At 36.6% G+C, this 22,010-nt stretch overlaps 2 protein-coding genes, 1 long non-coding RNA gene and 1 pseudogene across 3 annotated transcripts in view; 2 read left to right on the top strand and 2 right to left on the bottom strand.

Moving 5' to 3' along the window:
* The window catches only part of LOC135076371 (uncharacterized), a 183,906-nt gene that overhangs the window by 80,735 nt on the left and 81,161 nt on the right, over positions 1-22,010 (top strand). The window lies entirely within an intron of this gene.
* Positions 1,489-10,062, bottom strand: LOC135075946 (neuroligin-3-like). Its single transcript, XM_063970393.1, has 6 exons — positions 9,847-10,062; positions 7,269-8,578; positions 6,911-7,070; positions 3,478-3,624; positions 1,942-3,254; positions 1,489-1,678 (listed from the first exon to the last, which is right to left on the bottom strand). Exons 1-6 carry the CDS (start codon positions 9,976-9,978, stop codon positions 1,504-1,506), a joined length of 3,237 nt encoding a protein of 1,078 aa, XP_063826463.1. The 5' UTR covers positions 9,979-10,062; the 3' UTR covers positions 1,489-1,503.
* Positions 12,396-13,786, bottom strand: LOC135075945 (carboxylic ester hydrolase-like; annotated as a pseudogene).
* On the top strand, positions 14,132-19,501 carry LOC135076363 (juvenile hormone esterase-like). Its single transcript, XM_063970861.1, has 4 exons — positions 14,132-14,324; positions 14,887-15,571; positions 18,307-18,940; positions 19,063-19,501. The coding sequence occupies exons 1-4, from the start codon at positions 14,193-14,195 to the stop codon at positions 19,226-19,228; spliced, it is 1,617 nt and encodes a 538-aa protein (XP_063826931.1). The 5' UTR covers positions 14,132-14,192; the 3' UTR covers positions 19,229-19,501.

The following is a 22,010-nucleotide window of genomic DNA, read 5'->3' as shown; positions in this document are numbered from 1 at the left end:
TCAACTGTTACATGAGAGTTTTGTGATATTATTATTCACTAGTATTCCGCCCACGGCTTCGCGCGCGTGGACTACATCATCTATGTACATATTTTACGGAACCCTATTTTTACCAAAATAAAATTAAGCCTATGTTACTCGTGGATAATGTAGCTTTCGAATAGTGAAAGAATTTTTAAAAACGGTCCAGTAGTTTTTGAGCCTATTCATTACAACCAAACAAACAAACAAAGTTTTCCTCTTTATAATATTATAAGTGTAGATAGAACATACCCGTACGTCCAGAAAATCAAAAGGAGCACGTTGTCTAGAAGATTTTAAAATCATGTTGATTTTCTAGCTTGAATCTGTGCTTGAAGGTAAATATCACATTTTATTCGGATTGATTTACAAAAAGGCCTGTACAGTGTACATTAAAACATCAAAGAGATTCACACAGCTACCTGGCAGGTACATTATTGAAAAACATTCCATTATTTCTCGTAAGTATACGTAATTAAGAAGGCGTTAATTACTGTAATTGCTGAGCTCCGCAAGGTGCATCCATTTCTGTGTACGCGACAGCGTTGCATCTTTGTTTGGAAAGAGGTTTTAACATGATCTGTGGACATCATCTAATCTACACCTTTTAAAAGGGGTACGATACTACGATATTTCCAGACTTTATTAGATTTTTTTTTAACACTCCTAATATTTTATGTGCGGCTGGCACACAATTTTATATGAAAGCTTGAAACATTATATTTTCGAATATTGATCTAGTTTATTCTGTAATCTATTATTGATAACGTTGGATAGAGCTCATGAAGCACTTTCAGAATCAGTAACCATCTTTGGATAAATTGTATAGTTTAGAAATAATCGAGTGAGATCACTTATCGTTTCCACACAGTTATTTTATTTATTAAAACACAAAAAAAGATGTTTCAAAGTGTATATTTCATGTGACAATATAAATTAATAAAAGTTAGTAAAAAAAATCCTTATTAAGGTTCGGCCAAACCAACGCGATCACATGCCGATCAGCCGGCGTGCAGTGATGGCGATCAATGCATTAATGCAATGCGATCGCGTTAATTTGGCCGAACCTTAAGTCTGGTCGCCATCACTGCACGCCGCGCCGGCTGATCGCGTGTGATCGCGTTGGTTTGGCCGAACCTTAACTATTTCTATATTCTATACTATCTATAGAAAAAGTGGAAAATTGTTACAAATTAAAACAACGATTTAACAAAAGCATAGATGCGAGCGTGCTCGTAATCTTTTCATTGTGGTGAAATTGTAATCTTTTGGCAACTTCCATAAATAGAAAAGTAAAAAAGATATGCTTAAAAAAATAGTGCGTCTTGAAGTTCACTCTTTCTACAAATAATAATAATAAAATAAGATTAAGGCCGCGGAAAGCACTGGATACGGGAAGTGCAGGGCTGGTTATCGTGGAAACCCTTGGGGAGGCCTATATCCAGCAGTGGACGACAGCTGAAATGAAAAAGTAAATCCCCGTTAAGGTAATTCGACACCACCTTCCTCGTATATGCCAGTCCAGAATTCGTTGACGTCAGCATCAGGAGCTCTGTCAACGCGCAGCGTGGAGTTGATGATCAGGTAGCCCTTGGAATCGTTGTCGTACTCGGGCCAGTCTACGCCGAGAGAAACGTCAGGAGTCGGAGTTGGATCCCTAAAAGTTGAAGATTTTTAATTTTACAGTCTTTCCTCCGGAAAATGCTTCAGTTTTCTTGAATTCAATATATCATTAAGAAAAAGTATGAGTAATCAAACACGAAATCTATAGAAATTCTTGTGCCCCTTAATAATATAAATGTAATTCTAATCGTGGACAATTAGATTATTATTAAATGTGCGCTAAAATAAGACAGTAGCTAATCGAACATTATTTATCGTAAACTAAAATATTGTGTTAGTAAAAAAGTAATAACATACCCATATTTAACAAAATTTGTGAACAACGTAACTGTTTGATTAACGAGTCTGAAGAGCTCTGGTGATAGGGCTACTGGTCTGCCAAGGGTAACAATAGATTCAAATAAATACAACAAATCATCTGAATGCGCCAATCCGAAAATTCCCAACGGCACCCCTTGTGTAGAAAACCGGTTCCTTTCTGACAAAGTGTAGAATTTGTAAAGATACCTCTTATTTCCACCAGGCAGATGTTTTAAAAACCTATTGACGTTATAAACAAATATTTCATCGCTTTGATACTTAAGATACTCTTTTAATGTGGCAATATTTATGGCTCTGTTTCCAAAATATTGTTCAGATATTTTAGCGGCTAATGCGTTCGGGTCAACATTGTTTTTTCCATACAGCAAAATTTCACGAGGAACTAATAATTGGCGCATATTGTTGTATTTTTCAAGTGAATTGTTGATTTTTGTCAATAAGAATAGGTATTCCAAACTAGTGTACCCAATCAGCAAGTCTACTGCAGCGACGTTCCCTTTTTTAAGCGACTTAGTTGGAGGTTCAACCAAAAATCGTTCTTGCCCTAAGTCTTCTTCTGGAGCAGGTTGGAACGCCGTCATTTTCAATTGAATATATTGCCATTCTTCTTCTTCTGGTATTACGATAGGCACCTTATTGACAAGACTATAAGCTGGCTGTTCTTGCAAGAATTTTAACATTTCGTCAGGATCAGTTGTGTTGCTGCCTAATAAGTTACCGAGAGCGAATGACCGTTTTGTTAATTCATACGAGATTGCAAATTCGCAAAATGGTACGCCGCTCAGGGCTATGGCTCTCTTGAACAATCCTTTGGACATCGGTGACATCATGTGATACGTTACTGATGCTGACCCTGCACTCTGTCCAATAAGAGTCACCTCGTTAGGGTCGCCGCCGAATTTGTGGATGTTATCGTGAACCCATTTCAACGCCAAGTTCTGGTCTTTCAATCCAGCATTGCCGGGAACGTCCTTCGTATCTAGCTTGAGAAATCCTAAAGCATCCAGCCTGTAGTTGGTTGTAACTAAAATAACTTTTTTATCCATTATAAAATCTGGGCCGTATACAAGTGAGTTTCCTGATCCAGTCATAAATGCACCTCCATGAATGTAAAACATCACTGGCAAAGGTTTCTCTGGCGTGAGGTCAGGTGTGTAGACATTTAAAAACAGACAGTCCTCGCTGCCTGGTAAATAGGTTCCGAATATTAGTCTGTCAAATTGAACGCACCTAGGGCCATGTACAAGTGCTTCTCTTAGTCCAGTCCATGGCTTGTGAGGTATAGGGTCCTGAAATTTGACATAAAAGAAAATAACATAAAAACATCCTCTACTAGACATGCCTACAAATTTAGTCTTGCTCTTTACATTAACTCATAACTTTTTGCCCTAAAAGCGATTCGAGACAAATATTACGTTAGTTTTGAGTATAATTCACATAATTTATTAATAATGACCGGTGATTATGAATAATTTCAAATGTATCACTATTACTGCAACATATACTAGGTACCTTAAATCGCAGGTTTCCAACTGGCGGTTCCGCATAAGGAATCCCTTTAAAACTGTAGTACTCCCCTCGACCAGTGGACGTGGGTCTGCGAACTCCCAGTAATAGCCCTTCGTTTACCTGGACGACGGTCGATTCGACATAAATAATCTGGAAAGAGAAATTGTTGTTTTTTAAAAAGGTACATTTCAAGTGAATATCTTAATTGATCACCAATCACCGCAAAGGTAATATTAATTCTGAAACTTTGTGTATCTCATAAAGATTCTTGAAACACATGAAATTTTAAACTATTAGGTATTTACGGGACTATATTCCCACCTCTCGTTCCCATCTCTGCAACTCCTGTGTAACCAGGATCCACAGCTTGACCGCCAATAAAAACCCATGAAGGTCAAGTTTGTCCCAGAGGAAAGTAAAACTGTCATTAGACCCGCAACAAAATGAATCAGAAGAACACGCGGGGTGCGGGAATTTTGATCCGAAGAATCCGATCGTCCTTATTGTTGTGTGCGTGTGCGTGCACTCATGGATGATTTTGCATGTACCGATAACAGTCAACCATTAGCGGAAGAATGGTGGGACGTGTCTTCGTGGATGGAACAATATATACCTACTCTGACTCCAATTATGTAGGTCTTTTTAAGTACTTACCGTTAATAAAATATTGAGAGATATCCATGTTAACGTAGCCATGGTGACAGATGCACAATAGCCCTTTACTAATTCACTATTGTATTTATAGTGTATTATCTAGGTCTCTGTGATGCACAAGTATTCATAGTTACTTTAATGCAGATGCCATTGTCAATAATAACACCAATTGAAGAGTTTAAGTGACTGATTCACGCTACTTATAAATTAAGCCGTCGATCACACCTAAAACGTATCGTTGGAATCCCTACTTATCATAAATTAAAACTTTGAAGAAACTGCATAAGAAATTGATGATTGATAGAATAGATGCTTATACAGGATGGTTAGACTTGAATATTGTACAATTTTGACGATCATCATCATCATTTCAGCCACAGGACGTACACTGCTGAACATAGGCCTCCTCCAATGACTTTCATATCGCACGGTTTCATATGCTAGCTTTATCAGGTCGTCGGACTTGTGGGTGGACGTTTCACGTTTTTTTTTACCAGTACGTGGCCTCCACTCCAGAACCTTGCTGCCCCACCGGCCGTAAATTTTCACAAAATTTTCTAAAATATGCATTTTGTAAATACTCCCTTTATGAAAAATCTGAAATCTTGCTTAATTTATAATCAAGTCTACCATCAGCAGTTTATTCCTAATCGGTTAAGGACTGCGATATTGCAATCACAATAGTTCAATGGCAAATGAATATAGGTAGGCGATGTTGTGAAGAGTTTTGACTTTAAAGTTTTATCTTCGCTCGTGCATGCATAAGACATGCCCTTTTGTTCTTAAAAATCAATAGGGACATTATAGAGGATGCCTTGACCATACTTGAAAGTGAAAGTCACAAAATGAAGTCCATATCCTAAATTAAACACAATCGTAACATGACAAATGGGGTTGATTTGGATAATTGTTACAGTCAAGACTTCTTTTCTGCTCAACCCAAAGGTAAACTGGTCGAGAATGCTTTAGTGCATTAAGTTCGCCTTATGTACAAATTTATTTTGGCATAAAAGTTTAAATAAATAAATAAGACTCAATCGATCAAAATCACTTTTGACTGCAAAAATCAGTCAAAATCACTTTTGACCGAGGGCGTTAGTCAAAATCACTTTTGAATTATACCTTGACCTTGAAATATCACTAGCGTGGTGAAAAGAAACCGCGCACTGTTTTTCGCGTGTTCAGTAATTACGCCCTGTGTCCTATTACCTCTCATCTACATTTAGTTGCTTGTCTCGCTATGATTTGCATCGTAATTTTGTATAATGACGTTTCAATTATTAATAATTACTAGGGCAATCGTACAAAATTAAGGAATCCAAAAGGCCAAATAATGCGACATTGCATTGCTGCCTCGCGCGGACGGTAGGCCGTTGGGTGCCAGAGCGAGCGATCACGTGTCATTAGAAAGGGTGTTTTTTAAACAAAAAACACCTGCACTAAAAAGTAGAACATAATTATGTTATTTATTTATTAGAACAAATAATATATCATGATTGATATTCTTGGAGCTTGGCACTGGGCAGGCGGGCGCCTGCCCAGTGCCAAGCTCAAGTAATTTTCAAAAACCGGCACCGAATACAAAAACATCAATCATGATTATTAGTCCTAATAAATACTTAAATATCGTACTTAATTATTTTTCTACTTTTTAGTGCAGGTTTTTTTGGAGTCGATTTACATTTTTTTGTTCAAATTATTTATTTCATGCTTTTTAGTAAGCTGAAATCTAAATGAAATGTTTTATGGAAGGCTATAACTTCCATAAAACATTTCATTAAGAAAATTCAACGAGTTATTAATAATAAATTTATTTTTGTTACAGGTATGTGATAATCTACAGCTAGACATTGAACCCAATAAGTAAGTTTCCAATTTAACACTACTACACAATCATTAATTAAGAATTTAATTGCCAACTCTCGATAAGCAAACGACAACCAAGTCGATCTACAACTCAATGATTTATGATCACAAGACTAGGGCTTTTTAACTTCTACATCGACTCACGTTTCCCATATATAGGTCAGTTGGACTGTTTGAAGAACCCAGGGTATTTAGGGGAGACCAAGGTAAGTTGTACTAAAGAGAGTTGTGACATTGTCGATTTTTGGAAAGATCAGCGAGCTCGCAACAGCGCGTAGGTATTTGTTAGCTCGAGACTAACTAAAAATCGCGCACTCTCGGGCTCACTAGTTTAATAAGTTCCAAAAAACGACAATTTTACAACACTCCTCTGTTACAACTGACCTCGGTCTCCCCTAATGGGATCATTATATCGCTGAACCGAAAACCGATCCTTTTCAAACAGATCGCATTCGTGAGCGATTGTTGATTTTGTTACACCTGTTTTGTAGAGGAATGTGGCTAAACAATGTTTGACTTTTGCTGATGGAGATGACCTAGTAAAGTCACGATAGATGCAAAAGAAAAGAGTATAACTATTGATTAATGAATATTAGTTTAATGTCTGTGTAACAAAGTTCGATTCAAATTATAAAAAGCTTGACAAGATTTTATTATTACAAATGTTATAAAATATTGTTGATCATTTTACACTAAGTACCTACTCGTAGAACTAAATCCATATTGTTCAAAATTATCAGTTCCTATTAATCGAGTAGCCATTATTTTGAAAGATTTAATATGTAGGTACAATTTATGGAAGAAAAATAAAGAGGTTACACAATGTTATCTGTAGTTTTTAATAATGATAGGAGGTCCAATTTATTACATCGACTCATATGAAACATTTTGAAATATCTCAATATAGGTATTAAAGAAATTGTAAACCAGCGTAATCGTAGATAGATTTCCAAAAAGCGACACTCTCTGAATCTAATTTCTGTCCAATTGTCAAGGACTCAGATATATCGCCGTAGTTTTCTTTGTCATCATACTCCGGCCAAGATACGCCCAAGGAAGAATCTGGTGTAGGGTTCCTGAAATATAAATAATAGAAACTTAGATATTATGATTGTATTAGACTTATAAAGATTATAACAATAAAAGATGATAAGGAGGGTATAAAATTTATAGTATGATATAAATGAAGTGTATTGGGAAATACTCTTAAAAGACGCATTTTGTTTTTACTCCTCATAATATTACTGATTGATCAAGAAATGTTATGCACTTACCCATATTTAACAAAGTTGGTGAACAAGGTGCAAGCCAATCTCACCATTTTATATTCCTTACTATTCTTTTCCATCTTAATATTAGCACGTTTGGAGTCAAACAAGTACATCAGGTCATCTAAATGCGAAGCTCCTGTAATTCCATATTTTTGTCCAGAAGCACCAAAAACATTTCGGTTGGAGTAACATGAAAATCTATAAAAATACTTCTTAGACTTTCCAACACCTCTTAGTAGAGTCAAGTATCTGTACACGTCATAAGTAAAGGTACATTCATTCGCATAAACAAGAAATTCCTTCATATTCTCGAAGGTTATTTGTTTTTTTCCAAAGTAGTGTGCTCGAATCTTGTCTGAAATTTCTAGAATTTTCGAAGGTGGACATTCATTCAATATTTTTCTAGGTACTAACAATTCTGGGTACCTACTGTATTGTTTTAACAGACCTTTCTCCAAAAATGGTATGCCTACCAATACTTCCATGTTCGTACAACCAATCAAAACATCGACGTCGTTTATTTTGCCGCTTTTCAATACATCAAAAGGCGCTTCAGTTAAGAAATGGTCTTGACCAAAATATTTTTCTGCAACAGGCGTAAAGTGAAACATCTTAAGATTATTGCACGTGATTTCCTCTGCAGCAAGTAAGCAAGGATTAGGGCTGATTAATTTTTCAACTGGAAGCGATTGTAGAAATTCCAGAAGCTCATTTGGATCATCAGTTTCTAGGCCTAATTGTTTGCCAAGTACGAAGGCTCTTTTCCGGGGATGAAACGCCTGGCTCCAGTCACAAAATGGCACTCCACTCATCGGTATAGCTCTCTTAAAGAGACCTTTCGACATAGGAGAAAGGACATGTAATCCACACGACGAACCCCCCGCGCTCTCTCCAAATATGGTCACATTATTCGGATCTCCGCCGAATTTGGCAATATTTTCTTGAACCCACTTTAAAGCGAGTACTTGATCCTTCATGCCGGCATTCCCAGGGACCTCTTCAGTGTCCAAGCATAAGAATCCCAGAGCATCCAGTCTATAGTTGATTGTAACCAAGACAACATTATGGGCCATCAGAAAGTCTGGACCATAGTAGTCGTCATCTCCAGAGCCACTTTTGAACCCTCCTCCATGAATGAATACCATGACAGCCAATGGAGTTCCAGGGTTAAGGTTTGGAGAGTAAACGTTTAGGTATAAACAGTCTTCGCTTTCTGAGATTAACTCTTCGGTAAAAATATCAACTTGTGGACATTTAGGCCCGAATTTGGTGGCTTTTCTAATGCCATTCCATACCAAGGGTGGTTGGGGTGCCTGAAATAAAATAATAAGCCCTTTAGTTACACATTTAAGAGTTTGTGGCTAACTTATCAATTAACCCAAACACACTATAACTGAATGGAGCTGCTGTAAAATTAATATTGATTAAAGTACAGATTACACATAAAGATCTGCGACATCTTATTCAATAATAGGTGCTATGTTGAAAAATATAGCAACAAATAAACTAAAATTCTAGTGTCATACAAGAGAAACGATTGTGTTCAGCATTTTTTACTGTATAATTAATTTGCGATACTTTTAAAAAGGTTCCAAAAATCCACGCAATAAATAAAACTATAAACATTGATTAAATTATTTGCCTGCTATTTTTATAAGGCTAAACATGAGATCATTGTAAAAACCGACATCCTCAACCATGTTTGAAGCAAATAAAGACATTTATATTCTTATTGCTCGTAAGCAGTTGTTTGTTCACTTCTTCGCGAACAAAATAAAAACCTGACACAATTAGTCTATTGTGTGATAAGAAGATATTAATTTATGAGTCTTATGTTCTTATCACTAAATACAATTATTTTTATCTACGTCAATAATGTCATGTCATCATAGTTTAAAGTTATCTTTGCTTGAGAATAGATAAAAATGTTACAATAATTATTAAGTAAATTCTAAACAACTATCCTTTCCTTGAGTTGACTGGAAGAGGTCGCTTGTTAAGACCGCCGAGTTAGTGTCTGTATTTATTTAGTGTCTGTTTTAGTTGATGTACACTAGAGTAGGCGCACACCGTTGATTTTTAGTTGGCCGATAGTTGTGCCCGATTTTAAATTGTATGAAGAATCGGCTAAATCGAATCGGTGTAGTGTGCGCACTCCCATATATGCCCATACTGATCAACTGCCCGACTAAACTATCGGCCGACGAAAAATCAACGGTGTGCGCCTACTCTAAAGTACCTATCTTGCTCAAACTGCAGAGTCACTTGATTTCATTTATCCGTCTTGCACGTATATAGCACGTTGATTTTAACATGGCAGGTATTTATCTTTACACTTAACAAGTACGCCACACTAACTAAAGTGACGTGCACTTGTAATCGGTATTTAGTAAAGGTAGTAAAACCTGTCACGACACTAACACGCAAAGAAGCTGCAGCGCTTTTGATATAATCGTTTGTGCAGAATGCATGGTATAGGTTTCTTGATGCATTTTTACACTTTTGTATCTTAATACATACCGATTAGCACTGAAGACTTGATGAATGTGCCATTTATATATATTTATAAAAACATACACACCTTGAACCTCAGTTTCCCCAACGGAGGAGCAGCATACGGTATTCCCTTGAAGCTGAAGAACTTCCCTTCTCCAGTGGAAGTCTCCAGCTGCTCCCCCTCCAGCCAGCCCTGCTTTACTTCCACTTTCACCATCGCGACCAGAACCGAACTAACTCACGTGCGCACGCGCCTGTGTACACAGACTACTGGTAAACAGGCTGTTGACTTGGTGATTGGAACAAAAATGTTCGCCCGTATTCATAAACGAATCATAAACAAAAAAGATAAGCAGGTTTGCCGTTCATTTATTATTTAAATAAAGAGGAAAGATTTGTATGTTTGTAAATTTAATAGGTTTCGAAACTATTGGACCGATTTGAAAGCCTATTTCACTATTAGAAGCCTATTTTTCTAAAGACAATACCTACCTAACTTACAATAATTTTATCATGCTGATTTTTTCCCTTTTGTACCCTTTGCACCACCGGCCTGCACCACTGGTGGTGCAAAGGGTATTTTTAAATCCCTCTTGCACCACCAACAAATAGTGCTGTGCTACCATCGACTGTAAAACTAGTAGTAGACTGTAAAATACTTAATAATTTAATTGTTATAAATAAATCAAAACCTACCTAAAAGTTTTAATTTGTGTGTGTGTAAGTGCCTATAAACATTTCACTTCAGACCCACGATACCCCGGGCCTACATCCTACATACAACGAATAAAGTACCAGGGTAACAACCATAAAGGAGCTATTTTATGATACATGTTTATTTCTCGGATCAACCAAGAAGAATTTGATATAGCTCCTTTATGATTATGTTGCCCTGGTACTTTAGGAATTATTCGTTGTATGTAGGTATGAATGGTTGTTATTAATTTTTATGTTATGTTGTCAAATCTGTCCAGTAGTTTCGGAGCCTATTCAGTACAAACAAACAAACAATCAAATCTTTCCTCTTTATAATATTAATATTATATGATTTATAGATAATCGTTTTACAGTTAATGGTAGGGCGGCACTATTGGTGGTGCAAAAGGGATTAAAAAATACCCTTTGCACCACCAGTGGTGCAGGCCGGTGGTGCAAAGGGTACAAAAGGATCTTTTCAATTCTTTTTTTACATGGTAGGATTTTTATTGAATATTTTATAGTCTTACCATAGAATAAACAATTAGGTATTATAATACTTACTTAGGTACCTACCTTTTAAATTATGTATTTTTATCTTGTCTTGTCTTGTGTGGTGGGCAATAAAGTGTGTTCTATCTATCTTAGGGTAGTAGAAAAGTTGATCAAATTGAATTTTTTCGAGAATTTTTCATTATTTATGAACTGTTTCTTTTTAAATCATGTCCATTCCGTTTAATATAAAATTGACACAATAAACATTATGTTAAAAACCGATAAACTGTTTTCAGTTCCAGCGGATGTGAATGCAAAAAATGATTAATTAAACATTAAATTTATATTTCGAATAAGAAAGATAAGAAGATAAAGACAAGAACAAAAATTTAAGAGGATCGGTTGGTCATTATTGGTCAATGTGAACCTATACACATACACACTACAGTCCATGTTATTGAGCACACATACACAGTCCAAGCCAACGTCACAAAATATAATTTGTGCCAACGTTTTGTTGGCGGTAAGATAAATTACCTACTGTTACTTGTAAATTCAAATTAAGTTTGTTATGCTCCTGCTTGGATACTGTTTTGTACTACTGAAAAATATAAGTACACAAGTCTTACTATTATTTTTGTACCATTTATTACCACTTATTTTTTACCATTACCATTTATTTTTGTACGATGGACATTATTTAATACTTCTGATAAGTCCTATGATATGATATGATGCGATAAATTATACAAGTTCAATGCATTAGTTAGGTAGGTAATTCAACTTTTACCCATTGAAGATCTCCTTGAATTACTACATAATTATTAGATAAAATAATGGAGATTCATTAAAATTACTGTACCATAAAAATAATAAGAAATAACGGTTATGGGAATGCGCAAGAACAGCCCAAGAAACATTTCATAGCAAAGTTTTACTTTTGATAACTTTTGCTAAGAAATTTTACAGTTTAAACTTATTGTATCTTAATTGAGTTTTATTGATTGATCTGCTTAATTTTTATGTTTTAAATGAACTGAATTAATTAAAAGGACATGAGCTCCCCTGGCTTACCTGGAAGTCTTTAAATAGACTTCGGACAGGTTGGCCGTAGTAAGGACAATCTGGTCAGGTGGGGATTCTTGGATGGCTCAAACATGGAGTGCTGGTGCTGTTTTGTTCCCCAGTCAATGAAGCGCATGATGTCGTGCCCTGAGTGCTCGAGCAACTGCACTCAAGAGGATTTAATTAATGCTGCTGACAACGCCACTCTTGTAGCGGAGTTTTGGGCTGACACTGAGTAAGTAGGTTTGTTGTCGACACGATAAGAAGAAAAATGAATTAGAAAAACTATTGTTGTAATAAGATATACCTTAAATTTATTTTATTTACATAGTCTTTGATCATTAATTTAACAACATTTAGAAATCTTCACATGACTTATTAAACGAATTGTAGCCCTGCGTCGTCGTAGATAGACTTCCAAAACACCATACACTCAGCATCCAACTTCTGTCCAATTTTCAAGGTCTCGGATATATCGGCGTAGTACTCTTTGTCGTCATACTCCGGCCAAGATATCCCTAAGGAAGAATCTGGTGTAGGGTTCCTGAAATAAAATTTCCAGTTTTAGGAAACATTCAAAATAAATACAAGCTTTCCTGCTTAGTGCAGAGACCGCCAGAATTATATGTACAATGTGACATCTTTTAGTAATAAATACTTTTTACTTTTTAAATATCGCGCACGATCTGGTGAAGCTAGCGAGAAGCACCTGGATAACTTTATGTTTAGGAGTTTTTTTTAAATATCACTTTATGATGATGATAACTTACCCATATTTGGCAAAGTTAGTAAACAAGGTGCATGCCAATCTCACCATTTTTCCTTCCTTACTATTCTTCTCCACCTTTAAATTAGGCTCTTTTGCGTGAAACAAATACATCAAATCATCATCATGCGACGTTTGTTCAATCCCATACTTTTTTCCCATAACGCCTGTAATATTAAGCTCGGAGAAGGAGGAAATTCTATAAAAATACTTCTTCGATTTCGCAACATCTTTGAGTAAAGTTAAATATCTATAGATGTCAACATTAAAGGTAATTTCACTAGCATAGACAAGGAACTCCTTCATAATCTCGATGGTTAGATATTTATTTCCAAAGTAGTATTCTCGGATCCTGTCTGAAAGTTCTAGGATTTTCCGAGGAGGACATTTATTCAATATTTCGATCGGCACTAGTAATTCTGGATATCTGTTGTATTGTTGTAGAAGTCCTTGCTCAAAAAATGGTATAGCTATCAAAGCCTCCAGACTCGTGTAACCAATTAAAATGTCAACGTCGTTGATTTTGCCGCTTTTCAATATATCAAACGGCTCTTCTGTCATTAAATGGTCTTGACCAAAGTCTTTTTCCACGACAGGCGTGAAGAAATACATCTTAAGCCTGTTGCTTGTAATTTCCTCTGAAGCCATTAAGCAAGGACTGAGGCTAATTAACTTTTCAACTGGTAGCGATTGGAGATATTCCAGGAGTTCATTTGGATCATGAGTGTCTAAGCCTAATTGTTTACCAAGTAGAAACGCCCTTTTCCGGGCCTCAAACGCCTGGCTCCAGTCACAAAATGGCACCCCACTCATCGGTATAGCTCTCTTAAAGAGGCCTGTCGACATAGGAGAAAGAACATGTAATCCACACGACGAACCCCCCGCGCTCTGTCCCCGGATCTCCGCCGAATTTGGCAATATTGTCTTGAACCCATTTTAAAGCGAGGACAGGTACATAGGTGGAAATGGATCGAGCGTAGAAGAGCGGAAGTGTCGGGCGCATTCTTGTTTATCCATAGAATTTGACGGTACGGAGAAGAGCGGAGCAGTACGGAGATGTGCGCACCGCTGTGCAGTGTTTCATAGATAGAATTAGACTGACAGCTGACAGCTACCCATAGCTTACACATCTCCTCTCGTCTCCGCACCGCTCCGCTCCTCTCTGCTCAATCCATTTCCACTAATAGGTTATTCAAAAAACTGCTCTTCTCCGCTCCGCACTGCTCCGCCTTGGTGGAAAACGTACTTTAGGATATATTTTCGCCTATGTATCTATCTGTTCAGTATTTAACCATTTAAATCAAAGTGATAATCACTTAATTATATCCTTATCATTAATTATATCACTTGTAACCCACTTGTTTACCAGCAGTCTGCATACTCGGGCGTGTGGTCCGGTTCTGGTCGCGATGGTGAAAGTGGAAGTAAAACAGGGCTGGCTGGAGGGGGAGGAGCTGAAGACTTGTACTGGAGAAGGGAAGTTCTTCAGCTTCAAGGGAATACCGTATGCTGTGCCACCTTTGGGGAAACTGAGGTTCAAGGTGTGTACGATGAAAATACACCAATAAAAAATAGTATGCGCAGTTGCAAAAAGATCTGTCAATATCAGTTTACATAATATCCTATTTGCTTCTTTACATATACCAGTTAATTGAATAGGGTTTCCACAAAGATAAGAGTAGCAAAAATGTGTATGAAAAACAATCAAACGTTATTTCCACAACATCTCTTCGCCCCGAGTCTTCGGTTCAGAAATTTGATACATGACATCTCTTTTCTCCGCTTTGGTGGAAACCAGGCCTCGTGTGGAAAATTATTTCGATAATTAAATATTTGGTTCCTCAGTCCTGAGAGAAACTTTAAACCTAAATTTTCAATATCAATTAATTACAGCTGTTATTAGTCATTGTGTCAGTAGCACCGATATTTTTTTCTGTGCACGTTACTCGTACTTACATAATTATTATCTTATCACGCTTATCACTTTAATATAATCGGGCTAGTGTTTGATATATTTTTAAAATTTTTGGGGATAGATTATTACTTAACATAGTAATATTATGCGCATTATTTGTACTCGTATGTCTTGAATTTCTGTTTTAGGCACCTCAACCTCTTCTGAAATGGGATGGTATTAGAAAAGCCACCAAATTCGGGCCTAATTGTCCACAAGTAGACATAGTTACTGATGAATTGATCTTAGGCAGTGAAGACTGCTTATACCTAAACGTTTACTCGCCAAACCTTAACCCTGAAATTCCATTGACTGTCATGGTATTCATTCATGGAGGAGGCTTTAAAAGTGGCTCAGGAGATGACGACTACTATGGTCCAGACTTTCTAATGGCCCACAATGTTGTCTTGGTTACAATCAACTACAGACTGGATGCTCTAGGATTCTTATGCTTGGACACTGAAGAGGTCCCTGGGAATGCCGGCATGAAGGATCAAGTCCTTGCTTTAAAGTGGGTTCAAGAAAATATTGCCAAATTCGGCGGAGATCCGAATAATGTGACCATATTCGGAGAGAGCGCGGGGGGTTCGTCGTGTGGATTACATATTCTTTCTCCTATGTCGAAAGGTCTCTTTAAGAGAGCTACACTGATGAGTGGGGTGCCGTTTTGTGACTGGAGCCTGGCATTTGAGGCCCGGAAAAGAGCCTTCGTACTTGGTAAACAATTAGGCTTAGAAACTCATGATCCAAATGAACTCCTGGAATATCTTCAATCGCTACCAGTTGAAAAGTTAATTAGCCTCAGTCCTTGCTTAACCCACTTACTCCTACCAGGTGTTATAACACCGCTAAAAAGTAGTTCGGAATATCCTCAGATAAATTATAAAAATATCGAGAATTTATTTACTGTTCCTTGTATTTTCTCTTCATTACGAATCAAGCTGTAATTGAGTATGTTCGATATCGCATATTTGCTTTATTTTGTTAGTATTTTACTATTTTGAATTCTGTTATTTAGTTTTGTGCAAAAACGTCATATAAAAGCTAAGATATTTCATAAACTTGCTAGTAATACCTCAGATTATACTAGTTATTATTTTAGGTACTACTGTTAGCTACAAAACTATAAACTTATGTTTTAGAAAAGCTTTACATTTTTGAGACTTTTTATGACAAAATTACGATCGGTGTTTTAACACCTGGTCGCATAATCGACGTCTAACTTGTATATTCATTAAAAGTTTAGGCCACGATATAAAAGACCGCTGAGACTTCACGAAATAGTGGAAACATTAGAAAACATTGACGACAATGATCAGATACCGAATTACATAGCAATTTTACCACCAGAAAATGCTAATGCAGAAGCAACAGATGAAGATTCTGGTAAAGAAGACCACGTTACCTTACAAAATCTTCCAGGTTAGCCTGCTTCCGTTTATCTAACTATAGTTACTTATAGCGTGTAAGTTTTCTATTGCTATTTTTCGTGAATTACCAGGTTCTCAACTTAGAGCCGAGGCAGAAGTACAGTGCGACAAGTCTTCTTCAGACAAAGAGGATAACATCCCTCTTTCTGATTTTTTAAAAGTAAGACGAAATGAATCTAATGATGCCTCCAATGCAGCTAGTTCTTCTGCCATGAAAGTACCTACCGCAATCATAATTATTACAACAATGCAATATAGTGCAAGTACCTTCTGTTAAAGTTTGTGCCAAACAATATTTATGAAGAATGGCGCCACAACCAGGGTCTACGGAGCTTACATCCCTATGTACATACATAGGGATGTAAGCTCCGTAGACCCGGTAGACCCGTAGACGAGCCCTCTGGACACGTGGTCCGACTGCTTTGTCCGACTAATCGGACCACGTGAACTTTTTTTTCCTGTTGGTTCGATTAATCGGACTACAAGGAATCGCAATTCCACTTCGTCCGACTAATCGGACTTGAAATAAATTAAGGGTGGTATGCAACAAAATCGATCCATGGAAACTATTTCTTGTGACAATTTCATATTAACTACCAATGCGATGCTCTTTGGTTATAATAATAACAAGAGCTTCCTCGTGAACGCTTGGCATGGAAAGGTTCACTATTAAATAAATTTATAATAATAAATTAATATTGATTTTAATAAATTAATACAAATATGTAAAGGCATAAATAATTTTAATTTAAGATTGTTTCATTCAATGTAAAACGACCTCCTTTTAGTTCAATTCAAAGTTCAACTGAATTGAACTTTCAGGAAAAAAAACCGTAAAGTCAACTTTCTTAAGCAATCTTTCAAGGAAGTTGAAATAAACGGATTTTTTTTATAAACATTTCCTAAATATTTATATTATTATAGATAGGTTATGTAGGTATTCATTTGTTTTCCACATTTTCAATAGGAATGTTTCCTGGGTAAAAAGCATGAGTTTTAATTAGTCCGTCAGTTAGCTTATCAAAAAATACTCGACACCTATTTTTCACTTTTTAAAACTAATGAAAATGTAAAGAGATAAAGCGTGCCAAAGTTCTAAAGAAAAGGCCCGTGATGTCAGTGAGTGCGTAAAAGTGCTGCACTTAGTGACGTCGCGCGGAACTTCAACGCACTATAACTTTGTAATTATTTGTTTGATTGACAATTAAAAATATAGGTACGTGTCCTAAATTTTTTATATTAAAATTGACGGACTAAAAAAAATTTTTTTAGAAAACTAGCATAAAAAAATCAATCAAAAATATTCAATAGATTTATTATAGTTGAATTTTTAGGAAAATATATTCCGTTTATTTCAAATTTCTAGAAAAATTATGATTTTTTTTCCTGAAAGTTCAACTCAGTTAAACTTTGATTTGAATTAATTCCTTTTAATTCAAATCAAAGTTTAACTGAGTTGAACTTTCTAGGTCTAGGTCTATTATAGTTTTTTAATTAAGAAAATGCAATTAAAAAGTGTTGAGTTAATGAAATAAAAAATGTATCTTTCTTTCAAATAGGTTGGGCGGTTAAATGTCGGACCATGTAACCTTAAGAACAGAAAGTCTTGATAGTCAGACTCCATAATCGAACCAACAGGAAAAAAAAAGTTCACGTGGTCCGATTAGTCGGACAAAGCAGTCGGACCACGTGTCCAGAGGGTAGACGAGTACATACTCGTACTACTGTACTTACGAGTACTACATGCAACTGACATGTAAAATTTGCAAGAAAAAATCAATTTGGTGTAAAAAATGCGCCACGTACTAAAGTATCCTGGGTTATGATTTATGTCTCCACCATCCTCCTACCTCCTCTGAATAAGATTTTGGTATTTTTAAAATAAATGTGTATAACTTACAACTCGTTTTTAACTCTTAAACCTAACAAAATCATAGTATAATTTTTTCACGTAGTAGGTAGTAGTCCATTCTCCGACCAGGTGTTAAAACACCACCCATTTTCCGGCTTTTCCAGTTGACCAAGAATTTTTCTAAAATTTTTCTGTGGATACTTGACCTCTATTTAGAAACATACTAAAAATTTATAAAAATTGACAAGGATAAAAAGTTTCAGGAGTATCTGGGTTAATGGCTTCAGAGGAAATTACAAGCAACAGGCTTAAGATGTATTTCTTCACGCCTGTCGTGGAAAAATACTTTGGTCAAGACCATTTTATCACACAAGAGCCATTTGATATATTGAAAAGCGGCAAAATCAACGACGTTGACATTTTAATTGGTTACACGAGTCTGGAGGCTTTGATAGCTATACCATTTCTTGAGCGAGGACTTCTAGAACAATACAACAGATATCCGGAATTACTAGTGCCGAGGGAAATATTGAATGAATGTCCGCCTCGGAAAATCCTAGAACTTTCAGACAGGATCCGGGAATACTACTTTGGAAATAAATATTTAACCACCGAGATTATGAAGGAGTTCCTTATCTATAAAAGTAAAATTGCCTTTAATGTTGACATCTATAGATATTTAACTCTATTCAAAGAAGTTGCGAAATCGAAAAAGTATTTTTATAGATTTTCGTCTTTCTCCGAACTTAATATTTTAGGCGTTTGGGGAAAGAAGTATGAAATTGAACAAACGTCGCATGCAGATGACTTGATGTATTTGTTTCATGCAAAAGGGCCTAATATAAAGGTGGAAAAGAATAGTAAGGAAGAAAAAATGGTGAGATTGGCATGCACCTTGTTTACCAACTTTGCCAAATATGGGTAAGTTTTCTTTGATTGATAAAACGATACATTATGAAAAATAGTATTCGCATTTGACGTCATAAGACAATTTGTGTACTATTTCTTCTGAATGTTTTCTGAATCTGCCAATTTTTTTTCAGGAAACCTACACCAGATTCTTCCTTAGGAATATCTTGGCCGGAGTATGATGACAAAGAGTCCTACGCTGATATATCCGAGTCCTTGACAATTGGGCAGAAGTTAGATGCTCAGTGTATGGCGTTTTGGAAGTCTATCTACGACGACGCAGGGATGCAGTTCATTTAATAGTTCTTTCGTTCGTTAGTTTCAGACGAAAGACGTCCACTGCTGGACAAAGGCCTCCCCCAAGGACTTCCACAAAGACCGGTCCTGCGCCGCTCGCATCCAGGCACCTCCCGCGACCTTCACCAGATCGTCGGTCCACCTAGTGGGAGACCTGCCCACGCTACGTCTTCTTCCTTCCTAATTCATTTATAAAGATTTCAAAATAACTAAAGAAAAATTTAACCGCCTAAGGCGGGAATTGAACCCAAGGCCTTTCGCTTGCCGGGCGACTGCCTAAAAATAAAATAATCTATTGCTTAAGGCTTGGTATTTCTTCTAAAGTAGGTATTTCGCGCTGTCAAAATCTGCGCGCGCAATTCTTCGCCGAAGACAGCGCGCCAAAGAGCTCCCGCCACAATTTCCAGCTACACAGTATAGAAATACGCAGTTGGTTAGGTTAGGTTGACTTCCTTCCCTTCAAGCGTCACACTCACAACACTTTCTAATACAAATCATATCCAAGTGATACAAATTAAAACACCTTTCAGACTTTTTGGGAATATATTCTAGAATCGAATAAATATAAAATATAACTGCAGAAGTAAACACGGTTCAAAGTGGCCGTGGCGGCGCCCGACCTGCTGGAAGTGCTGCGCCGGCTTAAAGAATTTCAAGATTACGTCACTCGACCTATCGGTAGGCCCTTGGGAGCTTGAGCGATTGGAAAAACATTTTATGATAAGTTACTCTTAGTAGCGATTATTTAGAGCTTGGATAATAAATTATAGTTGTTGCAATTCACGAAGCTTTTCATGTGGTTAATAACATTAATCAGTACACGCATCAATTTTGTTCAGTCTCTTTGTTTATTAATAAATAAAAATATCATACTAAAATTGCAGAAACATATTTGTTTGTATTGGTCTGGGTGTTTTCTTTCTATAATATGTATGACGTATGTACGGGGTTCTGTATCGAAAATTACTATGTGTACGCGCCAGCATTAAAACCTCATACATTTCGAACTCATGTCACACTATTCTATCACTCATTCTGACAGTCCTTTTTCCTATCCTCTCCCTCCCACCTTCAGTCTCGCTCTCGCATCGCAACGCGCCGCTTCGCCTACCTATCTGGGCGTTTATTACTAAATAAGTATCCAAAATAAACCAATTCAAATAAACCCAAATCGCGCGCTAAACTCATCTCAATAAAATTCAAGTGTTTGTGAAAGTGAAAGAAGAACCAAGCTTGGACCGTCCTGTGGAGTCTGCTCAATCGAAGGTATCCCATCCCGTTCCTATCCCAATCTCCTACAACTCCTTTCTGGTCCTACCGAGCCGCATGGTTCATTTCCTATCCTTTACACTTACATAAAATCACAACTACACATTTTCACGCATCCGTCATTTTGACAACCCTCTAGAAAATTCTAGAAAATTCGCTCGTTTGACACATTCTTTCTGGAAAGTTCGATTCGTTTGACATTTGACACATTCTAGAAATTACTATTCACTCAAACGTCAACTCGTTGTTTGTAAACACGTATATTTTTTAAATTCAATCTTTTAAAATTTTATTTCAATTCAATTTCAAATTCGCTTACATACGCTACGCATTTTATTTTCCTACTGGATTATAAATAAATACGCTCAACTCAACTCATTTTTTAACGCTAGCTCTCGTGCGTGTGTTTGCTCACCTACAATACAATGGAGGGAGTAAAACGCAAAATTAATTTGCTTGAAGCTAAAAAAGAAGCGCTTTTTCAGAGGGTTCAGGAACTATACGACCTCAGCCTAAAGGTCTCCGACCCTCAGATTGAACAAATTTTCATGTCTCGCATGCATTCGATTGAAAAAACAAGATCGGATTTTCTTGATACTATTGACGAACTTAATTTGTGTTATATGAAAAATGATGAGGAACTCAAACCTACATTTGCCGCACTCGACTCGTTTGACGATTTGTACTGTAACATCCTTTCGGTGCAAAGCTCCATCGCACAACTAAAGGCCAACACAGAGCGTCGCAAACAGGATTTCGTAAAAAAATTACCGCCTTTAGAACTAGTCTCTTTCGACGGAGCCCCTTCCAAGTGGCCCGTTTTCTACCAAAATTTTAAAACGCTTATTCATGAGAACACTGGTTTGTCTCCAGGTGAAAAGGCTCAATACCTTATAGGAAAACTTTCCGGAAAAGCACTTACAATTTGCTCGGGTATTCCACCTACTGGTGAGAACTATTACATAATTTGGAACAACCTATTAGAAAAATACCAAGACATAAGAGTACAAGCCTCTATGTATTTGGAACAGTTAATAAACTTCAAATCGCAATCTTTAGATGAATTTTTGGAACAGTATTGCTCAGCTGAAGCTGCCTTACGACGTTTACAGATTGATGACCTTTCCGATTTCATTTTGACTCATATTGCTCTCAGTAAATTAGACAAAGACACTCTAAATTTATTTGAACAATCCATTAAGCACGTAAAAATGCCTACGTTTAATGATCTCAAGACTTTTATAAAAGTACAAAATAAAATCCATGCTTTACGCTTATGTTTTACGCAGAATAAGCCGTACGTTAATAATAAAACGAATTTCGCATCGCAGTCTAAAAACTCGAAACCGACACAGTCGTTTGTTTCTAATACAGCTTCTGGAGTAAAACCCAATCAACATTACTTCCAATCTCAACCGAATTCGCAAGGCTCATACACTCCATCCACTGTACGCAAGAATTGTCAACTTTGTAAGACGGAACCTGAACATGCCCTGTTCAAATGCAGTTATTTTCG

This window comes from Ostrinia nubilalis, chromosome 11, assembly GCF_963855985.1.
Source record: "Ostrinia nubilalis chromosome 11, ilOstNubi1.1, whole genome shotgun sequence".
NCBI classification, from domain to species: Eukaryota; Metazoa; Arthropoda; class Insecta; order Lepidoptera; family Crambidae; genus Ostrinia; species Ostrinia nubilalis.
This window is presented reverse-complemented; position numbering and strand designations above follow the sequence as displayed.

Coding starts and splice junctions, on each gene's coding strand:
- LOC135076363 (XM_063970861.1), top strand. CDS start 14,193: ATGGTGAAAGTGGAAGTAAAACAGGGCTGGCTGGAGGGGGAGGAGCTG. Junction 15,572..18,306: donor AACCCACTTACTCCTACCAG/GTGTTATAACAC, acceptor TAATGGCTTCAG/AGGAAATTACAAGCAACAGG. Junction 18,941..19,062: donor ACCAACTTTGCCAAATATGG/GTAAGTTTTCTT, acceptor ATTTTTTTTCAG/GAAACCTACACCAGATTCTT.
- LOC135075946 (XM_063970393.1), bottom strand. CDS start 9,978: ATGGTGAAAGTGGAAGTAAAGCAGGGCTGGCTGGAGGGGGAGCAGCTG. Junction 7,071..7,268: donor ACCAACTTTGTTAAATATGG/GTAAGTGCATAA, acceptor TTTATATTTCAG/GAACCCTACACCAGATTCTT. Junction 3,625..6,910: donor ATTACGCTGGTTTACAATTT/CTTTAATACCTA, acceptor TTCTCTTTCCAG/ATTATTTATGTCGAATCGAC.